The sequence below is a fragment of the Cannabis sativa genome, chromosome 2, assembly GCF_029168945.1.
Source record: "Cannabis sativa cultivar Pink pepper isolate KNU-18-1 chromosome 2, ASM2916894v1, whole genome shotgun sequence".
NCBI classification, from domain to species: Eukaryota; Viridiplantae; Streptophyta; class Magnoliopsida; order Rosales; family Cannabaceae; genus Cannabis; species Cannabis sativa.
This window is the reverse complement of record NC_083602.1, coordinates 70,660,241-70,685,382: the sequence shown is the minus strand read 5'-3', so window position 1 is coordinate 70,685,382 and position 25,142 is coordinate 70,660,241. Positions and strand designations below refer to the sequence as shown.

General features: G+C 31.8%; 1 protein-coding gene across 1 annotated transcript; it reads right to left on the bottom strand.

Annotated features, from left to right (window-relative positions):
- Positions 1–1,098: 1,098 nt before the first annotated feature.
- Positions 1,099–7,107, bottom strand: LOC115719001 (sucrose nonfermenting 4-like protein). Its single transcript, XM_030647847.2, has 13 exons — positions 6,075–7,107; positions 5,836–5,923; positions 5,488–5,664; positions 4,489–4,596; positions 4,174–4,233; positions 3,915–4,004; positions 3,143–3,277; positions 2,744–2,888; positions 2,480–2,653; positions 2,148–2,211; positions 1,973–2,042; positions 1,561–1,678; positions 1,099–1,468 (listed from the first exon to the last, which is right to left on the bottom strand). The coding sequence occupies exons 1-13, from the start codon at positions 6,203–6,205 to the stop codon at positions 1,368–1,370; spliced, it is 1,461 nt and encodes a 486-aa protein (XP_030503707.1). The 5' UTR covers positions 6,206–7,107; the 3' UTR covers positions 1,099–1,367.
- Positions 7,108–25,142: the final 18,035 nt, after the last annotated feature.

Genomic DNA, 25,142 nt, shown 5'->3' with positions numbered 1-25,142 from the left:
CTTTTCCGTTAACTTTTCCGGCGGTCGTGATTTTTCCGGTAACTTTTTCGGTGCCGGCGACTTTTCCGGCAAAACTTATTGTTGTTTTATAAAGGGTAAATACCATTTTTGGACCCTGTGTTTTGTAAAAGTTATCAATTGGACCCTCTGTTTTGTTAAATGACAAAGTAGACTCTGTATTTTCTAAAACTGTACAAATAGGACCCTGAATTAATTTTTTGTCAAAATAAAATTTAATTATAATCCGATCTAAAAGTGTTATAACAAAATTGTTTACATTTTCTGTAACTGTTCGTATTAGGAATTGTTTTCAAGTTGATTATATTAGAAGAAAAAAAAGTTGTCAAAAATTAAGCTCAGGGTCCTATTTTTACTATTTTAGAAAATACAGGGTCTATTTTATCATTTAACAAAACACAGGGTCCAAAATGGTATTTATCATTTTATAATATATGGGATTTCTATTTTTTTTTTTTACAAAAATATGGCATAAAAAAAACCCATATAAATGTAAAAAAACAAAAAACCCATAACCACTTAGCTTTATTTATTTATACCATAAAAAAGTAAACTCTTAAAATTTTCTAATATTTTGGATAATTTTTACTATTAAATTTTACCATAATTTTTTTTATCATTTAAATAACTAAATGACTTGTACCAATATAAATGTCACATGTATAAGAATGCATATAAACCGTCCATGTAGATATCTTTAATTTATTAAATTGTTTGAAAAATTCTACCACCTTCAGAGAAAAATCAATGTATGGATAAAAAAGAAGTAAAACATAGCATCTGAATTTAGAGGTTCTTGTCAATACAAAATTAAGTAAAACAACAGAAAGAAAGTGAGACTTATAACAGTCAAGTTTTTGGTATTTTTAACTTTATGGGAAACGATCCCCTGTGATCACCACTCTTTTTTCCGAGTTTTGATCCAGTTTTTTTTCTTGAGAAAACAAAATGTGATGCAAAGCAATTATCAGTCACTACAAATTGATCACGAAGCCACTTGTTTGTACTCATTTTCCTTTGATATCTTATTTTGTTAGCGTGTTCAATAGTAAAGTAGCAATCTTAGCTGCACCTCGATGATTTTGATATTAATTTGGTCATTAAACAAAAATAAAATAAAAACCAGTCTTCACAATTTACAATTTTTTTTGTTTGGGGGTAAATTTCTATTCTAAAAAGGTGTATGCTTTTAGAAACAAAGACCGTCCAATACAGAGTAGTGGGATGATCAAACGAGGCATTCGAAATGCAAAAGTGAATAACTTGAAATAATTTTGCCAACGAAGCTGATCAATTTGTCCAATGCTTACTACCATAAAAAGCCTCAGAGAAAATTTGATCTACATATTTTAAGCTTTTACCCCTAGCAAGAACCTGAACACATCACTCAATGAAATGATTCCTTCCACGCGCTTGCTCCCCGCCTCTACAATCACAAGTCTTCTAACACCTACAAGAAGAAGAAAAAGACGCTAGTAAAGACCATATCCGTCAAATAAGCTAATGCGAAAGATAAGTTACAGATGGTTATTTGTAGTTTACCAGGGTTTGCCAGTCGCTCCATTACTTTATGCAGGGGATCAGACCGCAAACACATCTGACATCTCAGTCCACTGAAGAAGCCACGAGGAGAATTTACATCTTGTCCCAGTTGCAATGCCTGCAATGGTAAACACAAAATGCGTTCAGCTGACTAACTTTTCTCGTATATTGTTCAAACCTGAAAGTATTGTTGTGGTTTTGTCAATTCAATAGCCATTTTATGGTAAGTAAGCTTTCGTTAAATGCAGATTGTACAACCAAAAGTTAGTTGAACATGTTCGCTCCATTAAAGGACTTTTACAGGGCTTGTACTACTATCAGGCTTGGATGTTTATTACCTTTATCAGACAGACAAATCAAAGCAGAAAAATGAATAGAGAAGCACGCATGAAAGCAATAATTTAACAGTTACCTGCTGGACACTCATTTCATCAAGGCTAAACTGTGCATAAGTTCTATCTTTTGCCAAAGCAGTGATATCACTGTGAAGGATATATGGTACACGAATATGTTAGCTACAACTGAATGCATAAAAACACCCAAGAGGGACGATGGGCACGGCAGAGTTTGAGGAAAAACAATAGTACCTCCGTGAATAAATATCGAGCAATGAATCATTTTCATCAACTATGGGTACTGAACTGACTTCGGCTGCAAGAGAAAATCAAAATATAAGACAGTTAAGAGTAAGATGTGAGTAAACGACCAAACATGTTCATGTAACCTGACAAAGGAAATGCATCTTTTTTCTCAAAATCATACAGTTACGTTATGATCATTAAGAGGCTGATACAAATTTCACAATCATGAAACATAGTACAAGCACAGTTGCAGACAAAATATGATAGTTGGCTGATAAAGGAAAATCTGATCAGAATTCAAAACCCGCAGCAGATAGATAGAAGAAAAAGAAAATCACCTTGAACCAGTAAAGATAGGGCATCACTCAGAGAGGCAGTGGGTCTCAACATTGCAAGAGGTCGTCCATTTGGATCTCCAATTTTTGGAACCCAGGTGCCCACAGGAATAGCACAAATTGGCTGTTGAAGAATGGGCAAAGAGCTGGAAGAATGTCTAAAATGCCTACATATACCTGAGTATAGATATATATTGACATACTCCCAGGGATTAGCATTGATTAATTATGTTATGCACTTCAAACTAACACAAGTAATAAGCTTACATTTCAGTATTCCAGACAAGGAAGCAAGATGTAGCAGTTGGGGAAATGAACCGTCTTGTGAAGAAGGTTGGACAATGGGAACTGTAGCCACATTATAATTCAAAATTTTCGAAGCAACTTCTTTGAGAGAGTCATATGGCCCAGCCTGAAAGTTGGAGTGGTTTTCAAGTAGAGATACAACAAGGCACTAGCTAATTGAACTGGGAAAATCAATTATTGCAATCAATCACAGCATAGCCAAACATTAAAGTACATGGAATCAAAGGAAAGCAAACCTAATACTACAAAAGACAGGCACAGACAAGTCAAGTTAGCTCCAACTACTTAAAACCTTCCAAACATTATATTATAAGATCCCTTAAGCTCAAGAGTCTGCTACAAGTGTAGGTTTCTACTTACTTGGACAAGATCCCGAGCACAAGATTCTCCATCAATTTGAATTGGCATGGAGAGTTTTGCTTTTCTTTCTTTCCATTCTGCTATAGTATGGGTTTCAAGCTCTTCCTCAGCCACATTCGATCCATGTCTCCGCAGCTTCAAGAAATGATCATGTATACTTGTTAAATCGAGAGTGTGTATGTGTGTGCTCCCATAAACTTCCTTGCGAGAAAGCAACAATATATAGACACAAACTTCTGTGAAAGCCAGATGTCTAAAAGCAAATCTGGCCATTAACGATATGGCACTTTTGTCTTAGCATGTAGATTTGTAATACACTACATACGGATCCAAGTAAGTCCATGATCATCACACTAACTATGAAATTTTGATGGTAAGAAGGAAGCATTTAACGTGTGAAAACATAAACAATAACAAGGATTTTCACAAGCATTAATATTAAAAATCGTTTGAACTGGCAATTTACCAAGCAAATAACAAGTAATATCATGACTTGAAAACCATAATAACAAACCAACCTAATAACTAGGACGCAGACTCTCTTTCTTGAAGCATTACTCAAGACTGAGATCACACATATTTTGTGACTGACAAATAAAACTTAGTCTTAGGCAATAGATAGATAAAAAAAAAGTATCTATCTTTTGCCAACCATTGTATTACATCTACACTTCATGCTTTCTTAATTTTGACATGTAAAAGGTTTTACCCCCAAATCATGAGTGCATAAAATAGCACTTATAGAGAATAACAAAGCAGTTTCTTAACAAACCTCTCTCAAAATGAGGATGAAGTCCAATGCAGTAAGAACAGCAACAAACTGTCCCCTGGAGAAATCCCAGAGAGGAGCCACAGGAACGCCCTGAAAATAACATGTAATAGCAAAACAAACAACTAAGAAAATAGTCGCTAGTTAGTGAGAAAGTAAATATAAAAAAGAAATACACACTCATAAAACTTAATCAAAGGACTAATAAAAAATGAAAGAACTCCTCCCCCTTTCCCCTGCCTTCTGCATAAAATATATCTACCTGCTCATACAGAATGTGGAATGCCTGCTTTACTGGTAGATTAATATCCAATGCAACAACCTACAAAGTTTGAGCAATTATGAGCTTCAGCATATTAAACTGCAAAACCCAAAACAATGAATATGCAGAATATACCAAAAATGAGAATCACTCAAGGGCAAATAAGTTACAAAGTGCAGAACATTTAACACAGACATAGCCTTTGGAATAGGATTAAGCACTCAAGGGAAAAGCAATTATGAGTGTCACCATAGTGCTAAACACAAATCAATGAATATACAAAATATATTGAAGAAGTGGATTAAGCATTCAAACCTTGCCCGACTCAGGAAGCAAGTTGTAAGCAGTATTTGCAGACAAGAACATAGATATACGGTTCCGAGAGACCTCTACATCAGCCTTTGATAAACTTGGTATGACTTCCTGCAAAAGACCACCTGACAAGATGACCTAACTTGTAAAGCAAGATAACATTAAAAAGTAATAAAATCAAGTAGCAACTCTCGACATAGAATGAACATACTAATAAAGTGAAACACTTCTAAAGTACCATATAGCCGTTCCAAAATTTGAACCCAATGAACTGAATTAAAACTAAAGGTTCACGCTCATTCCACCTAACTGTCAACAATCATATTATAGGGAATATGTTCCATAGAGGACTGTGCCCTTTTTATCTTAAAACAATGAAGAGTGTACAGAGAGCACATTTTCATAGCAAACTAAAATCAGAAAAATGATAAAAAGAAATGATCTACTTCGAAACATTTAAAGAGATCTCTCAAAACTTATGCCTTAATTCTACAAAAACTCTTATTCTTTTAAAAATAAATAAAAATGTGAAAGACACCAAGATAAAGATGCATCTTCACAACTTTGTTTCACAAAATCTCGGAGATTAGAGAGCAATTCCTAAAGTAAGGCATTACCCCAAAAAACAAAAAAAAAAAGTCAACCAGCTAAAAAAGAAAAGAGAACTATTAAATACAATAAAGGAGAAGCAATCCCAAAACCACTGCCAGGAAATCTGTCTATGCAGAACCTCATCAACTGGAAGAATGCGGGAAAGGATACATAAAACTCCAGTATGGATCCTTTCATTTTTCCATAGAAAGAGTGCAGTTATTGTAAATTTAGAATACTAAAATGACAGCCTTTGTGTTATCTAGCAACTGAACAATTATACTTCCTTGGTTCCTTTTATTGAATTGCTGGGTGTTTCGAAAACATAATTTAGGTTTGTGCTACAATCCCAAATATTAGAAGTTAAACTTCAAAAGAGGTAGACCAAATTAAACTAGCAAATATCCTTACCATAGGCACAGAGAAATCATTATCTACATCCATACTACCAGGTGGTTCAGAGGGAACACCTGTCAGAGCCATGTTTGACTCTGTAGATACCAAGATAGTGTTCACGATCCCATAATTCCCATTTATAAAATTCTCATTCTCATCGTGCCGCCACTCTCCATCGACATTAAATTTATACTGCATTATACACAAAATATGTATGCATCAGGAAATAAGATCAAGGCTATCTCTTAAGATTTCTATGTCTGAATATGTAAGATATCTCATCTCAACTCAATTCATTCATAAAAGCCAAGTTTTTCATATCAGGGTTGAGTTCAACAGTTTCAAGCATAAGCATTCCTTAACCTGATGGAATCCCGGAGTCAAATTACAAACAACTTGAAAGAGAGTTGAACTTCCTTCGACCGGAGACATAGAGATGTGTTCTGCCCACCTGTACATAAAAGAATCGATCTACATCTATATTACATATCCAAATTAAATTGATAACACGCATTGAACTTTAGTCGGAAAGCCATAATTTTTCTCCAACAAAATCCAGTTAAAGCCATTCGATTCATAATTTCAAAATTCTAGCCTCTAACCTCGTGAAAGAACCACTAAGGAGAACATTTCTTCCACCATAACGCCACATGAACAGAGTCGGTATTAAAACCGATCCGGTAACTCTACCACCACCACTCTCATGTCCTGTATCTGGACCAGAACCAAACATTTCCCACCAAATTATGTACTCAAAATGCAAAATTCAAACCACCCACTTGATTATCTACCACAAAAACCCGATTCCAATCACAAACAACTAATCCAACAAAGTTTTTCCGATATCTTCTCCATAATCACACTTCAAAGCCCATCTTTTCAAACACAAGGGGCTTCTTTCCTAACAGGGATCCTCCACAGACACAGCAGAGGACCCCTTAAAGCTTCAACATGCAGGGCCAGCAAAAAAATAAAACCCGACCCCCCCAAAAAAAAAGAGCCTCAAAATTCTTTCAATCAAACCTATTTATCCCAAATCAACAACCTTGAAAGAAAAATCACTTCAATCTCATCAGCTCCCAATCAACCCTCCTCACCATGCAAAAACTTACAAATCTAAAAAAGAAACTCCTTCAATTTCCAGCCTTTCCAAATTAGCATCCAACTCAAAATTAAAAATAAAAAAAGTCAACAAACCAAACTGCTATGGCTAACTCCACAACAAACCCTGAATCTTCCCCAATCCGAGCTCTGATCCGACCGAAGTAGACACTTCAAACCCCAAATCAAAATCCAAAAGCTCTGAAATTGGTAAATGGTGGAGAGTAGAGAATGACTTAGGAGTAAATTAGAGAGAATTTTAGGGGTGAAAAGCTGAGAGAAAGGAAAAAAGATAAAAAGAAAAAGCCCTAATTCTGGTATGAAAGCTGACAAGGTGTGCGTGGCATTGTTGGATCTTCAAAAGCGCTTTTGGGAGTAAAGAATCTCAACTCAAGAACGCACACCAAAAATAAAATTACAATTAACATTAACGTAAATTAAATTACATTAAGAAAAAAAAAAGAAAAAACAAAATGAAAGGAAAGGAAATAAGCCATAAAACAAAGGAGGTAAGACTAAGAGGTAACAATAATTGTGACGAGTCTATTAATGCAAATAATAATAAATTAATAATAGTATTGTAGTATTGTAGTACAATTATACACGTATTTCTAGGAAAATAAAATAAAAATACAATTAAGGTAAGTTAGAGAAAATATAATAGAGTATTCATATTTTTGGTATTAAGCCTTTGGATGTATTAAAGTGGTTTCTTTTTGTTTTTTTTTTCTTTTTTCACACTTCACACAAAAAAGTTTAGATCAATATTCACATATAAATATTTAAGATTTTAAATTTCCAAATTATGAGTTATGCCTTATTATGTCTCCTAATTTTTCAACTTGTTAAAAATAATATTAAAACTAAATTATAAGAAAAAACTTTTCACAATATTTTAAAGTATTTATTTTATTAAATTTTGTCACACGTTTTTTTTTTTTATTTAAACTGGTATTTATTTAAGCAAACAAAAACACACAAACAAAGTCTCACACAACAGCCACAAAAGGGGCTGACTCCCTAACCACAAAAATTTGGCATAAACGATTTACTCTAGCTTAGGAAGCTAGGAAATCAGCCAAAGAGTTCTACTCACGGGAAATAAATTTAAAAGAAGCAACATTAAATTTAATAGCAAACAAGAGACACGTAAACAATAGAATATTATTGACGTAAACAGGAGACAAGTTTTGTCACACGTAAATAATAGAATATTGACGTGTTTATTGAGGGCTAGTTTACTATAGTTGTACTGTGAATAAATCAGATGTAGTTGTGCTGTGAGAAAAATAATTGTAGCAGAACTATAGAAAAAACTAAGCTGAGTATTTAGTAAATCAATATCAATCAATATTGTTAACGCAGATTTTCGTTAACTAAAAATAATAAGTCTTTACGTAATAAATATGTCACAGAAATAATAAGAAATAATAAATGTACAGATAACACCAGATATTTTTTCGTGGTTTTCCAGTTAAATTTGCATACTCCACGAGTCTATATTCTTGATGATATTTTCTGAATTCAAGATACAATATATAATTGATAATGTATCTTTTTCTCTCTAAAAATTCTCCGTCCCTTTTTCTGTGGAATATGCCCCTATTTATAGGAATATAGGTTGTCAGTTATTTACATTTGAGATCTATTTGAAATGTAACTGTTCATGAAACGTGAACAATTCCCACGTTTCATTTAAATGCATGTGGGATAATACAAAATAACTGCTTAACTGATTTTTATTCTTATCCTTATAAATGGTTAATGCTGATTTGGACAATTGTATCTCGCTTAATTCCGAGTTATTATCCTTGTTTATCATAATGTGGAAAAAACACTAAGTGTTAGCAGATAGTTCGCCTCGTCAAGTTTCTTTAGTTAGAATTGCGTGGTAGCTGTCTCGCTATTCTTAATCCGAGGTTGCTTTGTACGACTGTATTCACTCATTTGAATAAATGAATTATCTTCTTTGGTTGTGTACTCTAAGGCAGGTGTGTGTCTTGTCAATTTAAGTTTTAATAGACTTTTATCCTTGTCTCGCTTAAGACTATTTAGTCAACGAGTTATGAATATTTTCTTTTAATCCTTTATTTAAAAAGTTATTCATTTTCTTTACATTAAATGATATAATTTTATTATATCACGTTGTTCATATTCAACTGCAAGACACGTGTCACTTTCTGAAGTGAAGCTGAATTTTGGGTATAATAATTGCCCCTTAAAAAGAGCTTTTTAAATGATTACAAGGGTATTTTTATCTTAATCTCAGTTTGAAAAATGGCATGCTTTGAGTTTTGGCGGTTTATGATTTTGAGGCACATCATTAGCATTAAATGCCCATCTTTTCCAATTCTCCCTTGTTCCCATCCATTAGATCTTTATTCTTTCAATCTAACGGTGATCATTCTTAAAGTATAAAAGTCAAGTGAAAACACTTATTTGCCATTTTTGCCTTTCAAACCTTTCAGCTTTCTGCAAAAAATCATCTTCGTTCTTCATCACCTTGCATGCCCTCATTGTCCTTGACATATTTTATGCGTATTTCATCAGATTTCATTTTTAATCTTAGAAATTCTCAGAGCCCATCATCACATTCATCATGATCCCAATCGCGAAGTTATTCATATTGGAAATTATTTTACCAGGATCTTAGATCTACTCACAAGTATGTTTATTAACATCCTAAATAAGAACTTTCTAAAACGATAAATTAAACACATATAAAGTTTAAGAAACCTTACATTGGGTGCAGCGGAATAATATGACTCCTTCCGTTCAGATATCTAGCCCTTGATTCCTTTACGTAGCGAGCATTATCAATATCTGAACCTGGATCTCTTTCTCTGAATCTTTTATGCTGAAACTCCTTTGCTGATGATCTTTCTTCACGATCTTCCTCACTATGATTGAGGTATCACTTGCTGTGTGTGGGCACTACTCATACACTAAGAAATTTCGAAATTTCAAGAGGGAAGAGAAAGAAGAAGTGGCGGTAAAGATAGGGAGAGAGAAAGGCTCGAGTTTTTCTACGAAGGAAAAATAGAAAATTTTAGTGTAATTTTCCTGAAGCCTTCACTATCTATTTATAGCATTCCACTAGGGTTAGGTTTGAATTATTTGGCATTAAAATAATGAAAATATCAGTTTAAATTTCCTACAAAAGTGGCAGGCCATACACTTAGTGGATTGGGCCTTGCTTTTTGCAATTTTGCAATTTTAACACCTTTTGTATCTGATTTTCTCAAAAATGCCAATTTCCTAATTCAACCATTTAAATGCCAATTCTAACTATTTAATAACTATAAATAATTATTAAATAATATTGTCATTTATCATATTCATTAATTGAACCATACAAAGTATCATAATTAACAAATATGCCCCTATAAACTCTTTCTTTACAATTTCGCCCTTACTTAGTGAAAATTCACAAATAGACATAGTCTAATTTGAGAATTATAATTGATTAATCAAAACCAATTACATGAGTCTTACAAGCAATATTATCTCAACTAGTGGGGGGACCATGGGTCTATATAACCGAGCTTCCAATAAGTAGATCAAGAATTTAGCACTAAAATTCACTAACTTATTAATTCTTCGTTGAATCCACGCATAGAACTTAGAATTGCACTCTCGGTTATATAGAATGCTCTATATGTTCCACCATATAGACACATCATTAGTTATCCATTGTTATAATCCTACTGTGATCAATGATCCTCTATATGAATGATCTACACCGTAAAGGGATTAAATTACCGTTACACCCTACAATGTATTTATTCCTTAAAACACTTGACCCCGTATAAATGATATTTCAACTTATGTGAAATGAGTACTCCACCATTTATATTCGTTTGGTCGAAGCTCGAAGGAGATCATCCTTTGCTTACTATTCGCTGGATAGAAGCTATAGATTCCATGTTTATGATAGCGCTCCCACTCAATTGCACTACCGTGTTCCCAAAATGTACGTATCACCCTGACCTAAAAGTAGGCTTAACTAACAAATCAAAGAACACGAATAGCCTTTCAAGATTGAGCCTAATCATATCAGGATTAAGATCATTTGATCTAGGATCAACTAGGCGATATTGACTTGAATAGATATTACGGTAAGTTTAATAAATCTAAGTCAAAGTTCAATATCGGTCCCTTCCGATGCATACTCCATGCATCCAACCTGAGCTTTACTTTAACCAATGCTGCGGAAAGAACATAGTATTTCTCCAAATACAAGTAAACTCTTGTTGTAGATTATCATATCGGTAAAACCCTATGTACCGATAAATCTAGGAAACTTTATTCACATAGTCATGTTTACTTTCCAATGTGTTGACGACACAATAAACGGGATCAAGTATGTGAAAAGGGTTTCGGATGAATTTATACATTATGTACATATAATCATGAAATAAATCATGTGAACCATGCAACATTAAATGTTATTTACGATCTATATTAATAAGTAAATCTGATTATATTGAAATGAGATTTATTTAGGGCATAAAACCCAACAAACTCCCACTTGCACTAATATAAAACAAAAAGTGCGTTTCAAATAATCTCAACACCTTGATATACAAATCAAGTGTAGTAGTAGTAAACTCCTCGTAATAGGATGCCGAAAGGTTGAATTAACCACAACCTTTTCTCCACCATTACTCTTCCTTTAATCACAAAATCATTGATAATGTGAAATTCCTCTCTATATGTTTACTCTCTTGGGATACTGGATTCTATACCTTTGGCAACTACTTTTGGTTAATCAGGAAATTAACACTAGTAGTTTAAGGCAATTTGGAATGGTGCCAAAGATGTATAGAACTTTCCTTAGACTGAATAAGTAACTTTCTGCTGACTTTAACATTCAGTCCCTTTCTGGTAGACCTAGAGACTTCAGATAGGTTTTTACACTTCTCCAAAATCACTATTCCACCCCCGGAGTAACCACCATCTTATCAGAAAGATTTACTAGCACATAGGCAAATTTCGAAATCTGATATGGTGTAGTCTAAGAGTTTTAAACACACCCTTATAGACTAACATATAGTTCCTCTTCTTTATCTTAAGATTTACTTGATTGTCTTCCAATGTTCTTCTCTGGATTAATCGATACCTACTCATTACTCCCACTCAGCGGCGGGTGTCTGGTCTAAGGCATACAAAAGCATATCTAAGACCTCTCACTGTTGATATAAGAAATTCTTTCATGGCTTTATCTTTTTTGGAATAGTCAAGACTTTTCCTTAGATAAATAAAATCTATACCTAAGAAGTTGTGAAGCTTCTATAGATTGCCATTAGAAAGAAAATGCTTGACATCTTACTAAAGTAAGTTGCTTGCATTAGAGTAAGTAATTACCAGGTATACCACAAGCCATAGGTTTAGATAAACTCAAACCTATAATACTAGGAACAGGAAGTTTGTTAAGTCCATAGAATAGACTTATTAACTAAAATTTCCTTTTATGTCCTTGTAATAGAAAACTTTAGGTTATTCCATGTGAATGGATTAAACCATAGTTCTATTGGCTTTCTTCTTAGTTTCTTATCTTGACAATCCATTACTTGTTTAAACTCACAATGGATTTTAATCACTAGTGTCTCCCAAGTCATAAGAAGGTGAGTTCCTAGAAACTCTCCCACTACGACAAGGTACCGTGAATTATGTCGAAGAAAACTAAATGGTATTAACCTCTTTGGTTGTGACAAGACAACGAAGGCGGTGGGATCATCATATGTCATATAAGATGATAGAACACTTTTGGAATCAAGAATTAAGTATCTCCTTTATTTGCTACTTGTTTTTCGGACTTAGTCATTTTCTTAGAAAAGTAGTATTTGTTTGAACAAACACTTTCTTATCTATTGACAATGGGATGGTCCACCCCTAATCACTTAGAATAGCTAAGAAACCATGGTTAACAGTTCTAGCCTTTCTTAAGATTTTGATTAGGTCATCAATGAATCTAGTAATGATTTACATTAAGTAGCCAACCATTACATCATTACGAAATTGTATTACCATAGAAGGAATTAGGCAACGACTAGTAACTAATCATCAATATGCAACTCGAAATTTCTGGGGAGGTAAGTTTGGATATAATTCAAAAATCAATGTAATGATCTTTGAACTGCATATCTACTAACTATTTCTCCACCCCTATCAGTTCGCAAGATCTTTAACCACATACCTTAATGGTGTTTAACCATTGCTAGAAATTAATGAAATTTTTCAAACATTTCAAATTTCTTTGCATAAGGTATAATCTAGAGTTATCGTTTTAAGAATACAACGAAAAACTCATATCCACCCCTGAATGTACATTCATCTGCGAATGAGATGAACTACTTTCGATGGATATAGGCATATTAACTCTTTGCAGAGATTGATCTTGTCAAATCCACTATGAACAAGATACAAATGCCATAGATTAAGAAAATGTGGTAGTGTCTATGATGACATAGGTTTAGTTACATCAAAGAGTTCTTAGAATACTTCAAGTGGATCCTGGTCACAGAATACCTAACTCACATTCCATACAGTTTTAATCCATTAATAAAAGATGGATATTAAACACTTTAGAAAGTGTAAGCGTATTGTGATTCTGGAATTTGAAATTTAAGAAAATTTCTATTTGGAATCTAAAATTAAAGTCAAAGACTTAAATTCAACCAAATTTAATGAGTAATTCTTTCTTGGACCACCACTACTAATACAAACTCTAAGTCAGATTTGCTTATACAAGTAGGAGATTTCTAAGATTGAGGATTTTTATCAATTGGGAATAGAATTTCGGGATTATAATCATATGCGTCATTTAATTTCTTAAGAGAAAATATAATGACATGAAATGATTTATAGACCATTCATCCAATGATATATTATGGAGCTAATTCGAAATGAATAAGCTAAGAGGAATTAGGATAATTTCGTTTATAAATAAGAATCCAACGATGCTTCGATTAGCGAAAGACAAAGTAATCTTATTCATGTAATCTTCTTGTTTCATATTGTAAAAATACTAGTCTAAGGTGTCATCAATTGATGAACAGCTAGATGTCGCATATACAATATTTATCTTTCGAGATCTAACACTATTATGAATGTCTAATGGTGAAAATCCACTAGGGATTTATCTCATTAGATAAACAAGCCAAGTTAGACCAACAATGAAGATTCGAAATTAAACTACAACTTAATAACAGAAAATAACATGGTTCAATATAAATTCATACACAATTCAGAAATTATAAGCATATAGCAAGTAGGAATGACAAGTGAAAATACTAAAACTTACAATCCTAAATAATTTCCAAGGTTTTCAACAAGGCGATATCGGTTGTCCCGTTTAGGCGAGAGTCAAAGCTACCATTCATTGAATAGAGTTGTCAGCTCGTCTAAAATGTTAAACATTCTAGCAACCTTTTATTCGATCAAGATTGGAATTCAGCGTTGTCCCGTTTAGGCGAGAGTCAAGGCAATTCTATCTTATGAGCTTCCACCATTGTTTCATAATTTGCAAGTCAAGTATGGTCGCCACCATTAGGGTGATCCATACCATACAAAACACTTACAAACTACTTATCATGCGAGGTTAAACGGTGCGAAATTGCTAATGAACGTTCCTCCATTAGGGAGGATTACTCACTAAAACAAACGCGGTGTAAAACCCACAATGGAGATCGAATGTCTCTATAATAAAGCTCATTATTTGAAAAGAGTTGTATTTTCTATTATTCTCTTTATTTATTCTATTTATTTTAAATATATATTTATTTAATTAAAATTTCCAATTTAGAATGAAAAATTCTAAATATAAATTTTAATTTAATATTTATAAATTTTACTTAGATGGATATGAAAATAATATGAATTATTTCCATCTTAGTAATAATTTCCAATAAATATTTAGAAAAAATATTTAAGTTGTTACAAAATTAATTTAAATTAATTTACAACTCAAATTTAATTTTCTATAAATATATATTGCATTTCGAAAAATTAAAGTATATAAGAATACAATTTTCGAAAAATGCATATTAAAATAAAAAATAAATCCTGGAAAAATTATTCTAATTTAATGTTGGCCCAAAATTAATTAATAAAATTAATTTACAACAAAAAATATAATTTTCCTATTTAATTAAATATATAAGAAAAATTACAAATATTTAAGTATGATGATGAAAATCAACTTAAATATTAATTTTCTATTTAATTAAATACACTAGAAAAATACTTCAAGCAAAAATATCACCTATCTAGATTTTCCTTTGACTAATTAATTCTATTTCTAATAATATACTTTAATTCAATTTATTTTAAATTAATCAATAAATGAAAAAATCATTGATTTAAGTTGATCCAAGAATTAATTAAAATAATTAATTTACAACTTAATCTATTTTTCAAGATAAATTCGAAATTCTAGCATTTAAGAAATGCAATTTCGAAAATTGATTAATAAAATAAAGAAAAAATATATTTTGAAAATTATTTAAATTTAGTTGAAAAAATAAATTTCAACTAAAAATAATTTTCTATTTAATTAAATGTCATGAAAAAGAAATATTTAAGTATGATGATAAAAATCAACTTAGATATTTAATTTTCAAATTAATTAAATGTATTAAATTCAAGAAATAAATAATTAAGTGTAGAGAAGGCTTAATTATTAATCTCTAGTTTAATACTAGGAAAAAAAATATACTTAAAATAAATTGTACCAAAATTAATTATTTAAATAATTAATTTCACAATGTATAATATTTTCCTATTTAATATTAGAAATAATAAGTAGTCTATAAATAACTATCTAGAAAATATCTTATTTGACTAAGTATCTTTTCCACAAAATTTGAAAAAATATCTAATTTAAGTTGTATTAGAAAAAAAAATCTAGAACTTAAATATTTTTCAAATTTAAATTTAATTAAATATCAAAAATTAAGTTGTAACCACTTAATTTGAAAATATTCCATTTTAAGTTAATATTCGAAAAGATATTAACTTAAAAAATATCTAAAGAATCTTAATAACCAATGCCTAAAATTCCTCAACTTAATTTTGAAATTTTGAATTCAAAAGATATTCAGATTTAAGTTGGTTAGTTGAAGATAACTAAATATCAACTTAAATAGGAATATTTAATGAAAAATTTAAATTAAGTTCCAGAAAGAATCTAGATGGTTATAATTCTATATTTAATTAAATACAAGAAAATACATATAGTTTAGCTTAGAATAAAAAATAATTCTTTAAACTATATTTTTCTTAAATTAATTTCAAAATAAATGAAATTAATTATGTTGCTAATCAATTTTAATTAGGTTAAACTAGTGTAATTAACCTAGTACAGTCATTCAAATCAGGCAAATGGGCCTTCACAATTGGGGTGGTTTGTGTGAGGGGGTGCTGGGTTCAGTATGTCGTACCCACTTCTATGGCTCCCAACTCTCACACAAGGCCCAAAAGAGAGGAATTTAACCTTAATAAGAACAACTGTTATTAATTGAATAAGCCCAATAACTAAATGGGCCTAAATAAATTCTATCAAGAACTATGATAATTTATTTTAGCAACAACAACCTATATGCATCTATAATGAAATTAAACACATAGGCTCACACAGGCACACTTTGGATGGGTCCTATCATGTTGCTAGGTTATACACAGATGAAAGAAGATTGTAAATATACCTGTTACAAATTATTATCTTGACCAAGGGAGCCATCGTATCATTAGATGCGGCAAAAAGTAACCATGGCTATTTGCAATCAAGTAATAATAGGTTTTAAAAACTTACACATAAGCTAAAACACATACTCCTGCAACAAGGTTAGTTGGATAGTTGGATGTAGGATTTATTTAATTTTAAATTAAATATTTAATTTCGAAAATAATTAATTAAATAAAAAAAATAATTTTTCGAAAAATTTAAAAAAAAAATTGAAAAATTCGAAAATTTTTTAAAAAATTTAAATTTAAAATTAAACCTACAATTTTTGAAAAATTAGGTTTCAACCAACCTAAATATCATTTCAAAAAAAAAAATTTGCTAACTACTTTTAAATTTTAAATGTTATTTTATAAATAAAAATTAAATAAAAAATTAGAAAAGATAAATAAATATCTTTTTCAAATTTTAAATGTAATTTAAATAAATAAAATAACAAAATTTAAAAAAATTAGCAAAATATCTTATATCATTTAAAAATTACATGATTATAAATATCTTATTTTAAATTTAAATATGGTCAAAATATCTAAAAAGATTTAATTAAAAAATCTTAAAAGATAAGATATTTTTAAAATATCTTAAAAGATATTATAAATATCTTAAAAGATATTATAAATATCTTAAAATATCTGACCTTAAATTTAAAAAAAAATATAATCAAATTTAAAAATAAGATAGATTTTTAAGCAAAAGGATAAATACTAATTCTATTCAAATTCAAATTACACTAATATCTTGAATTAAATTAAAAAAAATTTAAATTAATTCAAAATGATAATTAGAATTGAATTAGGAATAGTAATAGTATATATACAAAACCATACAAAAAATTGGAAGTTAATTCCATGAAAAAGTATGAAAAATTGAAGAAAATTGAAAAAATTCGAAACTGTACGGACAGTTCTGCGATCGCAGGAAACTATCAAGATGTACTCGATTTTGTCAAATCTTCAAAAAATCATAACTAATTCAAATAAAATCCAAATTGAGTTCTGTAAAAGGCTAACTTGCTTAATTTTTTCCATACTATCCAATAAAAATAATGCCAGAACCGAAATAACAATTATTTTTCACGAAAATTTCACAATCATCAATCAATCATCAAATAACACTCAATACAACATGATACCATCCAAAGAACATACAAACAATCGTTTTAAAGTCCAAATTACATGTAAGTAAATCAATTACCATGGCTCTGAGGCCAGTTATTGGAAATTATTTTACCAGGATCTTAGATCTACTCACAAGTATGTTTATTAACATCCTAAATAAGAACTTTCTAAAACGATAAATTAAACACATATAAAGTTTAAGAAACCTTACATTGGGTGCAGCGGAATAATATGACTCCTTCCGTTCAGATATCTAGCCCTTGATTCCTTTCTGTAGCAGAGCATTATCAATATCTGAACCTGGATCTCTTTCTCTGAATCTTTTATGCTGAAACTCCTTTGCTGATGATCTTTCTTCACGATCTTCCTCACTATGATTGAGGTATCACTTGCTGTGTGTGGGCACTACTCATACACTAAGAAATTTCGAAATTTCAAGAGGGAAGAGAAAGAAGAAGTGGCAGCTAAAGATAGGGAGAGAGAAAGGCTCAGGTTTTTCTCTGAAGGAAAAATAGAAAATTTTAGTGTAATTTTCCTGAAGCCTTCACTATCTATTTATAGCATTCCACTAGGGTTAGGTTTGAATTATTTGGCATTAAAATAATGAAAATATCAGTTTAAATTTCCTACAAAAGTGGCAGGCCATACACTTAGTGGATTGGGCCTTGCTTTTTGCAATTTTGCAATTTTAACACCTTTTGTATCTGATTTTCTCAAAAATGCCAATTTCCTAATTCAACCATTTAAATGCCAATTCTAACTATTTAATAACTATAAATAATTATTAAATAATATTGTCATTTATCATATTCATTAATTGAACCATACAAAGTATCATAATTAACAAATATGCCCCTATAAACTCTTTCTTTACAATTTCGCCCTTACTTAGTGAAAATTCACAAATAGACATAGTCTAATTTGAGAATTATAATTGATTAATCAAAACCAATTACATGAGTCTTACAAGCAATATTATCTCAACTAGTGGGGGGACCATGGGTCTATATAACCGAGCTTCCAATAAGTAGATCAAGAATTTAGCACTAAAATTCACTAACTTATTAATTCTTCGTTGAATCCACGCATAGAACTTAGAATTGCACTCTCAGTTATATAGAATGCTCTATATGTTCCACCATATAGACACATCATTAGTTATCCATTGTTATAATCCTAATGTGATCAATGATCCTCTATATGAATGATCTACACTGTAAAGGGATTAAATTACCGTTACACCCTACAATGTATTTATTCCTTAAAACACTTGACCCCGTATAAATGATATTTCAACTTATGTGAAATGAGTACTCCACCATTTATATTCGTTTGGTCAAGCTCGAAGGAGATCATCCTTTGCTTACTATTCGCCAGATAGAAGCTATAGATTCCATGTTTATGATAGCGCTCCCACTCAATTGCACTACCGTGTTCCCAAAATGTACGTATCACCCTGACCTAAAAGTAGGCTTAACTAACAAATCAAAGAACACGAATAGCCTTTCAAGATTGAGCCTAATCATATCAGGATTAAGATCATTTGATCTAGGATCAACTAGGCGATATTGACTTGAATAGATATTACGGTAAGTTTAATAAATCTAAGTCAAAGTTCAATATCGGTCCCTTCCGATGCATACTCCATGCATCCAACCTGAGCTTTACTTTAACCAATGCTCTGGAAAGAACATAGTATTTCTCCAAATACAAGTAAACTCTTGTTGTAGATTATCATATCAGTAAAACCCTATGTCTGATAAATCTAGGAAACTTTATTCACATAGTCATGTTTACTTTCCAATGTGTTGACGACACAATAAACAGGATCAAGTATGTGAAAAGGGTTTCAGATGAATTTATACATTATGTACATATAATCATGAAATAAATCATGTGAACCATGCAACATTAAATGTTATTTCTGATCTATATTAATAAGTAAATCTGATTATATTGAAATGAGTTTTATTTAGGGCATAAAACCCAACAATTCAGTACCCAGAAATCTTCGGAAATATAGTAAGTGGTTTATTTCTTACTCTCTGTTATTCCTTTTTTCCTAAGTTGGTACTTTTATTTTTGCTTCCGATTGCATCTTCTTTTACTGTGTTTGGTTTAAGTATTTTTCGATTTTATTTTTGGGTAATTTTTAAGACTTTAAAGAGTGAACTTAGGTTTATTAAATTCCTAGGTTTCTTGTTTAAGTCGAATCAACTCCTTCCAGGAATTGGGATTATTATTATTTTGTTAATATGTCCCAATCTGGTTTTGAGATTTCAACTCCAGATTTCCTAGAAATAGAATGTCATAAAGAATTAGCCCTTCCATTCAAACCCAAAATCCAAAAACCTAAATCCAACTTGAGATTAATGATGCCAAAATTAGGGATCATCTAATAAAAATCAATCAGGTTGAAATTTCCAGTTGATATAGGCAATTTTTACAAGAGATAACTGAGGGTAAATGTCGTTATTTGCGAGATGCAGCTTGGCCTGAACATCAAACTTTATCTTCTATCCCTTTAACGAGACCTTTGTTTTTACCTCGAGTCACTGTTGCTTTTTCACCCGGTGACCTAGATTTTGAAATTATGTCCACCAAGACTCACAAATCAAAGACCCCCCAGGATCCTAATGTCACTTTTGAGGCCGAGCTTATTGAATCCAAGATAAGGGCCATTGGAGACTATGCTGGTGGCGTATTAACGACTTGTGGCATTAAGCAAGGGCGAGGATTCGCATCAGATCTGTTGCTCCTAGAGAATTCAACTGCTTTTCACCAAAACGAGTAATTCGCGAGGAGTGTGGTGGCGCCAATACTAGTGGCTCGTCTGGAATAGGCGCTTGGAGCCTCGAGCACATCAAGGTTGGAGCGATTCTCCCCTTAAGAGTGTACTACAAAGAATTCTGTAATTATCTTGGAATTGCCTCTTTTCAATTGATTCCAAGCTCTTATAGGATTCTTGCGAGTCTAAAAGTCTTGTACCATATTTTAGGCTGGGAGTGTCCCACTCACCTCGAGATAGTTTATTTTTATTTCGTCAAAGCTGTTCCCGCGAGGTAGCGGTGTTTAGGAGGTTTTTATTATCTTTGTACCCACACAAATGATTGCATGATCATTGTGAGGTTACCAAACAAGACCGAGTTCAAGGATGATTTCTTCTAGACTACTATCTTTCTCCTATCAACTCAACTGCATTTCACATTATACGTAAGTAATTTCTATCTCAAAAACTTGGTTTTGAGTTCTTTTTATATTTATGACTTTGAGGTTGCTTACTTATTACACTTATTGTGTTGACAATGGTTACCAAAAGTCCAATCCCCACCCTCGAGATGGCTGAGTGCCACAAAATCTTGCTGGGTCTTCCTTTCGGATTGCGATCAGTAGATTTCCTTTTGAACGAAGTCAATCTGAGGACTGTCAACCTCCTTGGCTCGGACCAGTTCACCTGTGACTACAAGGTTCCAAAATACTCCTTGTGGGAGAAGGTCACAGTCCCAAGCCGATGAGGAAAGCCAGGATTACATTGCTCGCGTCCACTATCTCAAGAAAGTAACCCCTCAGGAAGCTGAAGAAGAATCATCCTGAGGTACATCGCTAGTAACCTTTAGGGATAGCCAATATAATTTTTATACATGGGATAACTTCTGCATAGATCGTATAACCCACAGGTTTGATAGTTAGTACCCTCGATTCCATGTCCAGCTTAGTTGCACTAGTTCATATTACGGGATTGCCGAGAAGTATGGTACCAACTTGGATAGGGCAAGTAATCCAAATTCAAATTGGGATTTATCTCCAATAAACCCTTATGATATAAACATGATCACAGGGTCTAGGGAGTTTAGTAATTACTATAGTTCTTCCTCGTCATCTTCTGATAATTATGGTAACTTCCTTTAAGTGGGAGTTTATTCCCCATTTTTCTATTATCTATTTTTGAGTAAGTGTTTGATGTATTTCTTTTGCCTCGCAGATATGGATCTCAATTTGGAAGACATGCTCAGCCCTAATCTTGTAACAAAAGATCCAAAAAACGTCTAGCACAGGCAAATGAAGCCTCGGTTTCTACCAAAGAACCTAAAAGAATAAAAACAACTGCAAACCAACTCACCATCGAGCCTGCAAAGTCTCCAAAAAAGGCTGCACCTACTGTGGCGAGCGCTAGTGAACAACCCCTTGGGTTTGTACACCAGGTGAAATTCTCTGGTTCTCGCCTAGAGATTGTCTTCCTCGAGCCCTCCTGCCCCTTGTCCATTGAAGCTGGCACAGAAGGCTCGCAACTCTGCTCGCTACATGCTACCAATAGTTGGCGGCGCTATCAAAACTTCGAGTTTAGTGATTGGGAATTACTAAATAAAGGAACTTTTGAAAGCCTTCTACAGAGGAGTTATAATCTCAAGCAGTAGGTTAGTCCTTTTTTTTTTGTCCTGTTTTCTCACACTCCCATTATTTTTATACTTTCTGGTTTCCTTCCTCGCAGGCATCTCTTTTGTCCTTTGATGCTCAACATAGGGGGCTTCAACGAGTGGAGATGCTCGAGACAGAACTTTGTCTGACCGGAAAGCATCATGATGTCATGGACAAGAAGTGGAATGATTCAGAATCTGAGCTCCCTCAGGTTAAGGAGGAAGATGAGAAGCAACAAAGGGCTGACTAGAAGAAAATAAAAGAGCTTAAGGATGCTAACAAGGCTATCCAGGCTGAGGCTGATAGAAAGCTTGAGGAGGCCAAGGTTGACACTAAAAATAGGGTGAATAGAATTGCCAGGTGGTCTATCTATCAAGCCTGGTAGCCAATCTTGAGATTGATTTTAGTTTTCTGGGCAAAGGGGCCGAAGAAATGTTTGCATACTGCGAGAAGACCAAGAAAGAGGAGACTGAAGATGCAGACGAGATTGAAAAAGATCAAGAAGAGCCAACTAAACCCCCTATTATGTAGGCTTGGTCTTTTTATCTTTTTTTTTTTACTTATTTAGGAAAGTGGCCCTTTGGCCGAGACAATGGTTGCCCCTAGTGGCATTATTTTTGTAAGAAATTTTACATTGTTGGATGGCCAATTTTTCTTTTTATGCATTTATTTTTTACTTTTAATGCCTCGTACCTTATGTTTGAATTGAATATGTCTGTTCATTGCATTTTATTTCACAATTTAAACATTTATATTTTGATCCAACTTATTGATACTCTAGGAAGTATTTCCATTGTTTCTATTTTTTCCTTTGACATGTTTAAGCAGTTATTAATCTACTTATATATATGTCGAGCAATTTTAATCTGCATGTAGTTTTATCCGCGACTAGTTTATTTTTGCCCTGTTATAAGCGAGCAGTTTACAATTTGCCATTCTTAAACATTTATCTTTTAGAGCAAACTTAAAGAATATTTTAAATAATTCACCTCTGTAACTATTTTGTATATCTTTTTGATTGCTCATATGAATAGTTAGCTCATTTATTCATATTTTAGCTTAAGTATTATTTTTCAAGGCATTTTTGTGCCTCATTTATAATACATGCCAGAATAATGCGAGACGTTTAATATTCAACTTCGCATGTGGCTTTATCTTGTTTTTTTATGAGTTGATCTCATTTACAGCTGCTATTTTTTGACTTTTTCCTTTCTAGAGAAAATGTTTTTCAATTCCTTGACTTTTATATTGTCCATAGACAATTTTATACACATATATATGCCCCTCAAGTAATTTTAAAGAAGATAAACTTTTTAATTACTTGAACAAACTTTAATCTTTATTAATAGTAAGAATTCACATATTACAGAGATAAATACAACATTTACATTTTGACTTTACTGGTAATAAGGTCGCAAATGTTCACTATTCTAGTAGTTCTTTATTAACGAGCTGTTAAGCCGAGTTAATTTATAAACCCTGGTTCCTACTACTGCTTCAATAACATAGGGACCTTTCCAGTTTGGGCAAAACACTCCAGCAGACGGATCTCGTGTGTTTGCAAATACTCGTCTTAACACCAAATCTGCACCATTAAAGAGTCTTTTCTTAACACTTTTGTTAAAGTATCTCGTGATTGCTGCATTAGTTATTTCTGACTCATTACGTCTTTCTTCAAGTAAGTCCAAGTACAGGTTCAGAAGCTCTTGGTTTTCTACTTGATTATAAAATTCACGCCTATGGGTTGGAATATTAACTTCTACTGGTAGCATTGCCTCCAAGCCAAATGCTAACGAGAATGGAGTGTGTCCCAATCGTTGTTTTCTCTATTGTTCTGTGAGCCCAAAGTACTTGTGGTAGTTCATCTACCCATCTTCCTTTTGCAGCATCCAACTTCTTCTTAATAGTATCTTTTAAGGTTTGTTAATAGCTTCTACTTGTCCGTTTGCTTGTGGTCTTGATAATGATGAGAAGCTTTTGATAATTTTATTCCTTTCACAGAATTCAGTAAACAGTTCGCCATCAAACTGCATTAGTTATTTCTGACGAGAAGCTTGTGGTCTTAACTAAGTATTTTTCTAAAATTAATTTTAAAATAATCCAATGAAAAATAAATTTCATATATTTTAAAATTAATTATGTTGCTAATTCAATTTTAATTAGGTTAGACTAATATAATTAACCTAATACAATTATTTAAATAAGGCAAATAGACCTTCACAATTGGGTTGTTCGTGTGAAGGAGGGCTGGGTTCAGTATGTCGCACCCACTACTAATGGCCCCATAACTCTCACACAAGGCCACATGAGAGGATTTTAACCATTAAATAAATAATTATTATTCATTGAATAAGCCCAATACTAATTGGGCCTAAATAAAATTATCTTATGTGAAATTTTATTTTAGCAACCTAGTCCATTTAATTAATTAAACTTAAATGGGCTTCCTATATGCATCTAAGCCCAAAAGCAAACATATAGGCTCACACAGGTCAAATGATTTGGATGGGCCCTATCATGTTACTAGGTTTACACAGATGAAAGAAATTGCAAAAATTACCTGTTACAAATTATTTGTAAGATCTATTGATAATTAGGCTATGATTAATATCAGATCATTTGATCTGTCAACAAGTTAATCATAGCAATTTAGATCAAATAAATAATAGGTTTGTAAAAAAAAAATGAATAAATAAATAAATAAACAATACAAACATGTAACAGATAACTTGAAAGTAGGTTAAGATATTTCTATTTTAAAATTAAAATATTTAAAATATATCTTAACTAGAATTTAAAATTTAGGTTGTTAGAGAATATTTAAAAAAATAATTACAATCTAACAAATCTCCTAAATATATATCCTAAATTCTAACTGAAATTAAAATATCTAACCAATTTTTAAATATCTAATAATATAATATAATATAATATAATATCTTAATTTAAAATTTAGATATTTCTAATATTATATTCTTAATCTTATAATTTCATAAATTAAGTATAACAAAAATAAACAATTTAAAAAATAAGACATTTGACGGTTTGGATATTATCAATTTTATTTAATAATTAAATAAAACAAAATATCCTAAGTTTGAAAATTTTATGGTTAGCAAACCCTAAAATTTCTATTCAAACAAAATTAACAAACTTTTCTAAATTTCATGTTATTTTGCCATTAAAATAAATATATAATAAGATAAAATGTTAAAACAAACATTTTTCTAATCTTATAATTTAATTTAATAAAATATTTTAAAAATAACAAATCTTGAAATCTGATATGG